Source organism: Pogoniulus pusillus, chromosome 37 (assembly GCF_015220805.1).
Source record: "Pogoniulus pusillus isolate bPogPus1 chromosome 37, bPogPus1.pri, whole genome shotgun sequence".
NCBI lineage: Eukaryota > Metazoa > Chordata > Aves > Piciformes > Lybiidae > Pogoniulus > Pogoniulus pusillus.
The window spans coordinates 804991-817137 of NC_087300.1; the positions used below are offsets into that span (position 1 = coordinate 804991).

At 58.5% G+C, this 12147-nt stretch overlaps 1 protein-coding gene across 5 annotated transcripts in view; it reads right to left on the reverse strand.

Annotated features, from left to right (window-relative positions):
* Positions 1-3889: 3889 nt before the first annotated feature.
* RPS6KA1 (ribosomal protein S6 kinase A1) overlaps positions 3890-12147 on the reverse strand; it is a 48275-nt gene continuing 40017 nt past the window's right edge. For 4 of the 5 annotated variants that reach the window (XM_064172402.1, XM_064172403.1, XM_064172401.1 and 1 more), the window contains 10 exons: positions 11568-11670; positions 11215-11342; positions 10573-10698; positions 9713-9802; positions 9242-9400; positions 8893-9054; positions 8001-8077; positions 7751-7868; positions 7104-7241; positions 3890-6499 (listed from right to left, as the gene is read on the reverse strand). In XM_064172402.1, coding sequence (XP_064028472.1) covers positions 6377-6499; positions 7104-7241; positions 7751-7868; positions 8001-8077; positions 8893-9054; positions 9242-9400; positions 9713-9802; positions 10573-10698; positions 11215-11342; positions 11568-11670 — 1224 coding nt within the window. In that variant the 3' untranslated portion in view covers positions 3890-6376. The remainder of the gene's footprint in view (positions 6500-7103; positions 7242-7750; positions 7869-8000; positions 8078-8892; positions 9055-9241; positions 9401-9712; positions 9803-10572; positions 10699-11214; positions 11343-11567; positions 11671-12147) is intronic. The other variant, XM_064172400.1, reaches the window with a different exon arrangement.

Here is a 12147-nt window from a genome sequence, read left to right on the forward strand (position 1 = left end):
TGGATCTGGGAGGCGGATCCGACTCAATCTGCTCTGCCACGAGGAGCAAAGGCAGCTTTAATGAACCATCAGAGCAGCTCCTACCCCTGCTTCAAACAGAGTAGGCAAAGGGACTCCTCTTTGACTCTGAGCCGCTGCTCAGCCTGTGCTGACAAGTGACTGAACAGAGAGGCAGCGGAGCAGGGAGCGAGCTGGGGTCGTGGAGCTGGGGATCTGTCTCATTAAAAAGGGGCTAATTGCTGGCGAGGGCCTCTGCTAGCAGAGACTCACAGTGCCTGCAGAGCCGCAGCCGAGCAGCAGGAGCTGCAGACCTGCACCTTCTCCTCCCTGCTTTAGGATCAGCCCTGCCGAAGCTCAGGGTCAGCTCTTACGCCTCTGGAGGAGAAACAATTTCTCATCTGGGTTTCTTGCCCTGACCAGAAGAGATCGTTTGTGGGCATCCACAAAACACAGCAGCCAGCAGCTCCTTTTGCTTCTGGAACAAATGACTTCTGCTCCTGCACCGCGTTTGGCACTCAGAGAGGGAATGTAACAGTTTGCTGTGCAGAAAAAGGAGCTGGTGAAAGGGGCAGGAGGTTGGAGAGGAACTCATCTGCTCTGAGCTTACCTTCAATTCACAGCATCACAGATTGCATCTGGTTGGAAGGGACCCTCCAAAGCCATCGTGTCCAACCCTCCTGCAGCGAGCAGGGACACCTCCAACTAGAGCAGGCTGCCGAGGGCCACTGGCAGTGCTTCCACTTGGTGCCCCAAGCCTCACCACTGCTGGGGGTCCCCCAAAGCCTGAGCTGAGTGTGGCAGGTGGGCAGAAAACCCATGCTGTGAGCCCACAGCCCTCTGCCTTTGGAAAGAACTAGAGCTGGCAGTTGGGGTGGAGAGGGCATGCTGGAACTGTACCTTGTTTGGTGGCTAGGGAAAGAAAATCTACTCTTGACAGGTACAGATTTCCCTGCTGCTTGCAGCGGCAGAGGACACAGCAGGACCTGGGCATCAAACGTGGCTGAAGCCCTGCCTGCCTCGGGAGTTCCTGCAGCCCAGGCACTGCAGCTGCCTGTCCTGGGGTGCCCATCCCCATGCTCCACCACGGTGCCATTCCCACTGCTGCAGCGGGAGCTCCGGTCCCAGCTAAGGGAGGGCTCCAGAGTTGGAGTCTGAGCTCAGCTCTTGCAGCTCTGAGACTGGGGTATTTCCACAGACCTTGCAGGCTGCAGCTGAGTTCCTGGCTCCGAGTCAAAGGCTGCAGTAATTAAATGTGTCTAACACATTGGGAGCATGCAAGGGCTGCCCCAGACACCAAACCCACAGGCGATGGCAGGTTGGAGCTGGGTCTGGAGGCACAGCAGCAAACTCAGCTCCCTGCTCCCATCACAGCTCCCTGCAGAGCAGCTACAGAGGGTAACGGAGACCATTACCAGGCTCCTTTCGTTGTAAGCAGAGGAAGTCCAGGCAGCGCTGCAGGCTTTAGGGGAGCCCGTGTGAGGCAGAAGGTTCCTCTCTAGTAACTATCCGAGGAGAGGACCAGCTTGGAGAAACTGCCCCCAGGGAGAGGAGAAACTGCTGCTGCTTCTGATCTCTCCCGGAAAGCTGGAGCGGTTCCACCTGGTGCAGGTTGCTAACACCATCTGCTGTTTAAAAACAGGACAGCATTTGAGCACAGCAGCACGCCGAGGGCTTGTGCTTGTTAGAGCAGAGGTGAGAGCAGCTGATCTGGCAGCAGCAGCTTTCACTTTCGTTCTGCTGAGCCCTCAGCATATCTTGCCTTGTTCTTAATAACGAAGTGAATGATCTCTTTGCTGGGAAGACCCAGAAATGCACTGAGCAGCAGCTGAAAGCCAGTTCCACACCACAAAGCACCCGCAGACATAGGAGCCCATCCATTTCCTCAGTACTGAAGCAGGTTTTGCAGCAGAGTCACTCCAAAGCCTGACCCAAAGAACCAGCTGGAAAGCTTTTCCTTAGGAGAGAGCCACCTCCTGCCTAGGGCATTATCAACTTTGGGTTTGCTGTTAAAGTTCTGTACCTTATGCTGCCTGTAGGACAGAATATTCTAACCAAGGATTCTTTTTCTGCCTCCTCACTAAAAATGGGACAAACTTCAGTTCCAGGAAAGCAGTAGAGCCCTGGAGTTCATGACACACTTCAGGCACAGGTCTTGCTGCCAACGTGCCCAGGTAGTTTTGCCCAAATGTGTCCTTGCAGCCCAGTGAGTCCCCTCCAGACAAGGCAGCAGGTTTGTCACCTCAGGCTTGGGCAGGAATCACCCAAATCCTCACACCTGACACCAAACAGAGGCTGCAGCCATGAGCCATAGATCCATGGAATGGAATGTGTTGGGTTGGAGGGGACCTTAAAGCTCATCCAGTCCCAACCCCTGTCATGGTCAGGGACAGCTCCACCAGCCCAGGTTGCTCAAGGCCTCATCCAGCCTGCCCTGGAACACCTCCAGGGAGGAGACATCCACAGCCTCCCTGGGCAGCCTGTGCCCAGCCTCACTGACAAGAACCTCCTGCTCATCTCCAGCCTCAGTCTGCCCTCCCTGAGCTTACAGACCTCACCTCCAGCCTCTCCATCCAGCTCCTCAGCTCTCACCATGATTCTCGGCAGCAATTTCTCTCTCAGCCACCTGTTCCTGTTACACCTCTCTGCTAGTCTCCTTTGCCAGCTATGATCACCTCCAAACAGAGGAAGACCTCAAGCCCAGAAGGTTTCTTGCATGAGGTCCTGCTCTGCTCTCATCATCCCCCTCCAGCATCCCCCTCTGCCTGACGCAGCCTTGGCCCCCTCCCCGCACACCATTTAGAATCAGTGGCTCCTTTTGTGAGCCATCAGCTTCTTACCCCAGCACTTTCCACACACTTCCTGACAAAGGAGACCTTTTACATGTCAATTTATTTTCAGACAAGCATATCTGAAAGGGAGTTCCTCTTCAGAGCAGAATTAGTGTTAATGGCAGGTGTCCCTGTGCCGCACAAAGGAGGACGGCAGCGAGTTAGCCGAGCTGCAGCGGGAAGACAGCTTGATGTTTTAATAACCAGAGGCAAGGAAATGGAGTGGCAGCAGACCTCCAGCTTTCAGAGCATGAATGAAAGTTTCATTCAGAGCCCCCCTGTGCACTCACCAAAAAAAAAAAGAAGAAGAAAAGGCCTTGAACTATTTCAGCTGTTTCCTTTGCCTTAAAAGAGGATTAAATTGTCCAACGCTCCATGAAAGCCTTGCGCCCGCCAGAGCCTCCTGCGGGCCTGGGGCGGCAGCCACCAGGAGGTGGTGGCACCCAGGATGCCACCAGCTGCACGACTCTCTGTCCTCAAGTGCCTAAAGGTGACGCAAAAAGAGTGATGTGAGCTGACTGAGAGGAATAAAACTGTTTGGGTTGGAGAAGCCCTCTGAGATCATCGAGTCCAACATCAGCCCAGCACCGTCACAGCCACCAAACCGTGGCCCCAGGTGCCATGGGCACACCTTTCTGGAGCACCTCCAGGGATGGGGACTCCACCAGTGCCCTGGGCAGCCTCTGCAGAGCTTGATGACTCTGGCAGCACAGATTTTCTTTCTAAGAGCCAACCTGAACCTCCCCTTCAGGTCCATTTTCCACTCCAAACAGAGGGAAGCTGTCTGTCTGTCTGGTCTCAGGTTGAAGCTGTCTCTCTGTCTGTGTCTCAGGCTGAAGCTGCCCTCCAGCTCCTGTGAGGGCACATCCCATGCCCTGCCCTAAGTCACCTCCTGTCTCCCCAGGACAGGCATTGCAGCCTCGGCCTCAGTCAGGCCAAACTTTCACCTCCACCAAAGCCATTTCAGCTCAGCTGCCAGCAGCTGGTCCCAGCTTGGATGCTGCCAGGCCACAGCCAGAGGGGGACAGAAGGAGCCCAGGCACTGACAGCTCTCACACGGAGAAGGATCAACAAGTCCATGTTTATTGAGCACTGGAATTAAAAAAGTAACAGCACTTGGTCGATTTGGAGCTAGAAATCAAGACCTTGTGTTACTTAGGGAAGGATCACTCACAACAACTCAGTTGAAGCACCCCAGGGAGCAAGGTGTAGCCCTTCTTGCTCACTCCTCCAGAGCCAGGGAGGTCCCACAGCCTACAGCAGCACTGACTCTGAGTGGCTGCAGAGCCCAGTGGGGCAGAAGGGGTTGGTGCTGGCAGGCATCAAGGTTTGACACTGCAGGTATCAGCTCATAGCCAGGCAGAGCCTGCAGCCTCCAGGAGCTGCTGTCCCTGTGCTCAGGGCTCTACAACTGCTTGTCCTGCAGGTCTCTGAGGTGACTCTGGTTGGCCTCACAGCAGCACCGTTACAGGGAGGTTGGAGCAGAGGTTGTGATGTTTTTCCTAACTGACGTTTGCAGCCTTGCACAGTGTGACCCAAACGAGCCAGACCCCACCCAGGCAGGTGAACATTTGGTGTAAGACCCATCCTGATGGTCCAGACTGTTGAGAGGTTCACAGTGGTGGTCACATCCAACCCCCTCCACCCTTTTAGGCCCCACTCTTGAAGGGAGGGAGTCTGAACAACTGTTGAGGTGTCTGCTTCAATTCCAGCAGCACCCAAAGGGATGGGCCCCAGCTCCAGAACGAAGCTGCTCCTGGTACCTGGCATCTGCAAAGCTTCTCACTGGCCCCAGAGCTTCCCTGCAGCTGTAGGAGACGTAAGGCAGGTTCGTGGCAGCACTGCAAAGTTGTGCCAAAAGGGTGTGGAAGTCGTCTCAAGAAAGGCATTCTGCGTGCTGGAGTGTCTCAGCTATCAGCAAACCACCAAATCAGCTGCAGTGAGAAGGTGCAGTGTGTCCTGGGCTCCTCTCAGCAGCACTGGGCACTGGGGCAGTGCTTGGAATTAACACAGGAAAGCATCGAGACTGCTTCAGCCTCTCACTGGCTGCTCCAGGGATTAAAACCTGCCAGGGCGAGGGGAGGAGAGGAGCGAGCTGCACTGCTCAGAATGGAATCCCCCATGTTACAGTCAACCAGCACTGAGCAAAAGGGGAAAGCAATGAAGAAATTTTCCTCTCTCCTGACAGGACCAGCCCAAAGTAGCAGAAATTCACACAAGAACCTTCGCTGCCTTCAACTGCATCCTCGAGTGCCCGAGTGCCGTCCCTGCAGCTCTCCTGCTGCTCCCCACGAACAGCCACCACTGACCCAGGCAGCTGCAGCAACTCCCTCTGGCTGGAGCGGGTCAGAAAGTTCTTTCCAGCACAGTCTGCCTCCAGGTGTTCTTTCTATTAGTGCTAGAATGTCCTGAGAGTGAGAGGTTCCCCTCCACAGCCTGCGTCCTGCCACCTCTGCTGCTGGTCACTGCCCTGTTCCATAACTGCTGCTGCCTTCCTGCTGCAGTGAGGTATTATTGCACCTGAGAGAAGGGGGCACAGGCTGCAGCCCTGCTGCTGACCTCTCCATCACAGGGCCAGATGAAAAAGGCTTTGCAGATCTCCCAAAAGGCAGGCGAGAAACCTTAGCCCCTTCCAAGAGGGGGCAAGGAGCAGGGTGGCTTAGCTCTGCAGTGAGGCGGTGAGGTGAGGGCAGCTGATGGCATCTGTGCTGTACAGCTCCCAAAGAAACCCTGAGTTAGCAGCTGGAGAGCAGAGGTCAGCTGAAACCAGAAGGGATGGATTGTTCCGTGGCTTCCTGCTGAAGGAAAACGACCCCCCCAGGGTGGTAAAAGCAGCAGCCAGAGCCAGCCTGAAGCCTCAGCTCTTTGTCATCCCCCCCTGTGCCAGTGACAAACTCCGTGGGAGCCACGGAGAGAGCAGCAGGGTGGGAGGGCAGAGGGAAGCAATGAGCCAAAGTAGAGCATCTAAGGGGGGGTTGGAAAAGGTGTGGGTGGTGTTGTTCAGAGAAGTACTGGCTGGGCTGGGGGAGACAGGAAAACAGTCTGAAAAGTGGAGCTGATGCTACAAACACACAGGCACAAAAGGGGGAGGCAGGGGAAGGGCCTTGACAAACAGGAGAGCTGCTGGCTAGGAGCCTGCAGGGGAGACTCTGGGGAGGAAAAACCCCAAACCTAAACCCCAAACCTTGTGCAGTCTTCCAGCTGCGATGGCATTGGAGAGGATCAACTCCAAGCAGCTACAGCAGACACCTGGCCCTAGGCAGGCAGGGGTGAACCAGGGCTGCTGCTGAGTGCCACCTGACATCAGTTACCTTCTGGTCTCATACACACAGATGAGGGTCTTCAAAAATCAGCAATTTACACTTCCAGAAAGTCCTCCAGTGAAGCTCTCTCACAGCTCAGTCCAGCCTCAGGAGAGGGCACTTGGCCCTTGGAGAGCAAGTCCTCAGGGGGGCTCCTGGGCAGGCTTTCCTCGCCCATCTCCTGCCCTGTCTCAGTAGCCTGGGGTCTGCTTGCCCCACGCCATGTGGCTGCAGAGCACCCCAGGGTCACAGTGTGGTGGAAGGAAGCTTCTTCACCCTCCTCTGTGCCAGGATGGAGGACTCGATGGGCTTCAGCTGGGGGCTGGGCTTGGAACTGTTCAGTGCAGAGTAGGTGGCAGCCATGGCCCCCTGGGACAGAAGGCAGCAGAGGTCAGTCAGAGAAGCACAGAACAGTTTAGGTGGAAAAGGCCTCTAAGATCATCCAGTCCAACCTTCCACCCAGCACCTCCATGGCCACAGGTCTCTTGAACATCTCCTCCACCCCCCTGGGCAGCCTGTGCCAGTCCCTGACCACTCTGCCAGGAAATGCTTCCTGATCTCCAACTTAAACCTGTTGTTAGCTGTCTGGGCAAAGAGGCCAACACCAGCCTCACTCCAGCCTCCTTCAGTAGCTGCAGAGAGCAGTGAGGTCTCCTCTCAGCCTCCTCTTCTCCAGGCTGAGATGCAGCAGAGGTATCTCAGAGTCAGGGCTTTACCAGATGAGCCCAGAGCAGCCAGGCCTGCACAAAGCCAGAAGCATCTCCCCCTTTGCTTTAAACCTCCCTCCCATGCTGCTAAAGAGCCTCCCCAGATTTCCTGCCAACCCCCCCAGCTTGTCTTGGTCTGCCTCCCCTGGGCCCTGCTCTCTGACCTTCCCTCCTGCTTTGCCCACATCGCCCTCCCTGGGCTGCTGCTTTCCAAAGAGCCTCTGGTGCCCGAGGAGCCAGCTGGAGGCCCAGCCCAGGCTTTGTACCTTCACAAGCTGCAGGTCCTGGTGGTTGAGCTGGCTCTGGGGCAGGCTTTCCTTCTGCGTTATCCAGGGGTGCTGCAGGACCTGCTTGGCTGTTAGGCGCTGGTGAGGATCTACATGAAGCATCTTTGATACCAGGTCCTAAGGGCATGGTTTGGGAAGTTAGACTTTGGAAGATGCAGAAATGCCAACTGGCTGCCCCCACAGCAGGATCTGAACACAGAAACCAAGTTCGAGTCCCCAGACAGCTCCTTTGGTATCAAATCTGGGTTTGCTGGGCCTGGGAGGGTAACACAGCAGCAAACCCCACATGGGTCAAGCAGGAGGTTGGTGTAACACACAAATGCTGGCAGACAGAGCTGGCAGAAGCCTGAGGAGAGCCACAGAGCTGCCCAGGCTGGGAGAGACCTTTGAGATCATCAGGTCCAGGCACTGACCTGCAGCCTGCAGCTCCACCAGCACTGCTAAGCCCAAAGCAGCACAGTGCTGGGCTGGTCCAGAGCAGGCCTGCAGGGTGGGAGCTATGCTGCTGGTCCTCTCCTCTCCCTCCTGGCCTGCCTCCCCAGCCTGCTTTAAGCTTGCCTCACAGCAGCTCTGCCTGTGCTTGACCCCAGCCCCTCAAAGTGACGCAGAGGGAGGCCAAACCCTACCTTGGCCATGTCGGAGATGGTGTCCCAGTTGCCTCCACTGACAGAGAACCTGCCCCCACCTATCCGGGCCAGGATCTCCTCTGGAGTGTCGCTGGGGCCATTAGCAAAGGGAGTGCAGCTGGGGAGAGAAGAGACAGCACAGGACTTACTGCCCTGGCACCCAGCCAGGGAGCAGATCCGGCTGCCAGGGCAAGGCAGGGCCCCACTGCCGCCATGGCAGAGTGCCTGGCAGGGAGCCTGAGGTGCTCACCCTGCAAGCATGGTGTAGAGGAGCACCCCCAGGCTCCAGATGTCACAGCCCTCGTCGTAGCCTTGGCGCTTCAGCACCTGAGCAGAAGAGGCAGGAGGAAAAATGAGGGCATTTGGGTCACAGAGTGGCAGGGGCTGGAAGGGACCTCCAGAGCTCATCCAGTCCAACCCTGCCAGAGCAGGAGCACCCAGAGCAGGTCACACAGGAATGCACCCAGGCAGGTGTGAATATCTCCAGAGAGGGAGACTCCACAGCCCCCCTGGGCAGCCTGTGCCAGGCTCTGGCACCCTCACAGGCAGAAAATTCCTCCTCATGTTTACATCCAAGTTCCTGTGGCTCAGCTCCCACCACTGCCCTTGTGCTGGCATTGGGCACCACCAGGTTCTCCTTGCGGAGCTCCCTTCAGCTCCTGGAGAGCAGCTGGACCCCTGTGTGCAATCCACATGCAAAGCTCCTGCACCCCAACTGAGCAGCAAAGTCTTGGGCTAAAGATCAGGATTTTGGGGTCACAGAAGAGAGGAAGCTGCCAGGCCCATCAGAGTGGCAGAGCAGCCAGGTGCCAGCATGCTGCCATGCTCCATGGGGTGCTGCCTCTCTTCCACACTAAGACAGCTGAGTGGAAAATCATCCCAGCCCCGGTGGCCGAGCAGCTCACCAGGAAGGGAAGCAGCCCAGAACACTGCTGGGGTTTGAGAGCCTCAATGCCCCAGGAGGGCAGCACAGGCTGCAGGACTGCACCTGAGGTCCCCTGCGTGGTTTTCACTGCAGCTGGTGCCTGTCACTACCTCCCAGCACGCAGCATGAGCTGGAGTTAGGAGCAGGGCAGTGAGAGCAGGGGCTCAGGGAGGGACAGGAGAGATGCTGAAGGGTCTGGGGTCAGTGGGGTGCCCACCTCAGGTGCCACAAAGTTGGCCGTGTAGCAGGGGGTCATGAGCAGGCCGTTCTCAGCCCTCAGCTGCTTGGCAAAGCCGAAGTCACAGATGCGAATGCTCTCAGGGTTCCCGGACTCGTCCACGTAGAGGATGTTGCTGGGCTTCAGGTCCCTGTGAACCACCTGTGGGGCCAGGGAAGTGCTGTGCTCATCGCCCAGCAGGTGCAGAGGGACGCTCAGCCCCCACCTCTGCCTCGCCAGCACAGCAACACCAGCAAGGAACAGTCCTGCCAGGCGGAGCTACTGCCCGGGGCAGAGGGTGAGGAGGGCAGTGCCAGCTTCCCCGGAGGGCAGAGGGAGCCACACTCACCCCCTGGGAGTGCAGGTACTCCACGGTCTTGCAGACGGTGTGCAGCACCGAGCTGGCTTCCCGCTCCGAGAAGAACTTCTGCCTGAGGATCCTGTCCAGCAGCTCCCCGCCCCGCATCAGCTCCGTCACCAGGTAGACGAACTTCCCATCGTCGTACACCTGGCCAGGAGGCGAGCAGGGGTCAGCCAGAGGGGCCTCCAGAGCCCTTCTGCACTGAGGTTCAGCCCAAAGGGTCTCCAGAGCCTCCTCTTTGTACTGGGGTTAACCCAGAAGGAGCTCTGGAGCCTCCCTTCTGTTACTGAGCAGCAGGCAGAGCTCAGCAGTGCCAGGGGACTCAGCAGTGCCAGGGGGCTCAGCAGTGCATGGCACCCATTGAGCTGCCCATGCTGGAGCTGCACTGCCCCCCCCGGGCAGCCTGCACCTCCCAGGCAGGCTGCAGTCCCCCAGGTGCAGCCCCCAAGCCAGACTCACGTCCTTCAGGGTGATGATGTTGGGGTGCTGCCCGTAGCGCAGCAGGATCTCGATCTCCTCAGAAGGGTCTCTCTTGCTCTTGTCGATGACCTGCAGCAGGAGGGAGGACTCTGAGCCCCCTGGCCGGGAAAGGGCTCAGGAGAAAGCAACGCAGAGCAGTGTGTGGGGCCTGCAGAGATCAGAACCATCCAGTGGCAGGAGCTGGAAGGGACCTCTGGAGGTCACCGAGTCCAGGGCAGGATCACCCAGGGCAGACCCCACAGGGATATGTCCAGGCAGGGTCAGAAGCTCTGCAGAGAAGGAGCCTCCAGAGCCTCTCTGGGCAGCCTGCTCCAGGCCTCCAGCACCCTCACACCAAAGAATTCTCTCCTCGTGTTGAGGTGGAACCTCCTGGGTTCCAGCCTGTGCCCACTGCCCTCCTGCTATCACAGGGCACCAGTGGCAAGAGTCTGGGCCCACCCTCTCACCCCCAGCCTTCAGGTGCCTGCAGACTGAGGTCAGGTCCCCTCAGCCTGCTGCTCCTGCTCAGCTCTGTGTCCCCAGCCCCAGCAGTCAGTCACCAAACTGCTGAGGAAGGAAGAGACCTTTGGGATGGAGGAGTCTGATGCTTGGCTTCCACCTTCAGAGCTGCCAGGCACAGAGAGCTCCACACAGGGAGGCCAAGAGCTGTGCCCCTGGGAGAGCAGGGCACTGATCCTGCTCCTCGAGTCCAGATACTGCCCTGGCTGTGTGCACAGCAGCACAGACACTGCCCCGGAGCCCTCTGCAGCAGGGACAGAGATTTCCCTCCCAGGCATTGTTCTGGTGCCCGTGGGGATGGGCAGCAGTGTGCCAGGTGAGCTGTGATGGCAGTGCCAGACCTTGACAGCATACTCCATGTTGGTGGCCTTGTGCAGGCAGCGCTTGCACACCGAGTAGGAGCCGACGCCGATGGCCTCCTGCACCACGTAGCCGTCGCTGAACTGCAGGTTCTTGCCGTGCAGCTGCTGCGGGAGGAGAGCGGAGAGCTCAGAGGGCTGCAGCACGAGGAGGGGACTGCAGCAGGGGGCGAGCTGGCAGCCCACCACCAGCTGCTGCCCACTGCCTGCTGCTGCCCACCACCAGCTGCTGCCCACTGCCTGCTGCTGCCCACCACCAGCTGCTGCCCACTGCCTGCTGCTGCCCACCACCAGCTGCTGCCCACTGCCTGCTGCTGCCCACCACCAGCTGCTGCCCACTGCCTGCCGCTGCCCACCACCAGCTGCTGCCCACTGCCTGCTGCTGCCCACTGCCTGCCGCTGCCCACCACCAGCTGCTGCCCACTGCCTGCTGCTGCCCACCACCAGCTGCTGCCCACTGCCTGCTGCTGCCCACTGCCCAACTCTCAGCCTGGCCTCACAGCAGAGCACTTCCACCCTCTGATCATTAACTGTGCTCCAGGGGGTACAGAGGTAGGTCCCCCAGGCCCACTCTGGAGCATCCCTGCAGCTGCAGCCAGTGGTTCCTCCCCCCCTGCTTCTCACCTGTACCACGGAGTGCAGGGGGGCCTGGGCAGGCTTCCCCTTGCTGTCCTCCATCAGTCCAGTGGCCACGAAGCTGAAGCCTCGGAAGAGCTGATGTGCCCCCGCGCTGGGGGGCACCCCTGGTGAGTCTGCAACAGCAGTTCAGAGACAGCTGCAAGGGGCCTGTGGCAGCAGAAGCCTTCCCCTTGCCGTGGCTTCTCTTTAGGGGACTCTGGCCCAGAGCTGCACCGCGTGGCACCAAGCGTGCCCACAGCTGGGCCACCCCAAGGGGAGGCAGCCCCTGCCCTGCTGCCACTGGCACAGCAGCGCGGAGCCGTGGGCCCTCGCTGGGCGCTGCGTGGGCTCAGACAGACCTTTGGGCGTGCGCGAGGTGAACTCGGTGTCGAAGTAGAAGGTGTCGTCTGGCTGCCCGACCGCCGGCTTGAAGGGAGGTTTGATCTCCCTGCGGTACAGCTTCTGCAAGGCAAGCACACTCCACAGGGCCCTGGCAGGGCAGGGCTCTGCCGCTGCTCAGAGCGATGCCAAGGCAGGAGGAAAGCAGCAAGAGGCCAGGAAAGGGTTTCTGTGGCTTAGTACTGAGCTGCAGCTCAGCAGCCTGAGGGGAAAGGAGGCTGTAGCCAGGTGGGGTTGGGCTCTGCTCCCAGGCACCCAGGGACACAAGAGGACACAGCCTCAGGCTGTGCCAGGGCAGGTTTAGGCTGGACCTTAGTAAGAAATTCTTCACAGAGAAATTGGCATTGGAATGGGCTGCCTGGGGAGGTGGTGGAGTCCCCAGCCCTGGAGGTGTCTAAGAGGAGGCTGCATGAGGCACCTAGCACCAGGGGTTAGTTAATTAGAAGGCTTAGGTTGAACTCAACCACCCTGGAGGTCTTTTCTGACCTGGTTAATTCTGTGAGGCTTCTTGGCCAGGGAGGTGCTTTTGAGTCACTGTGG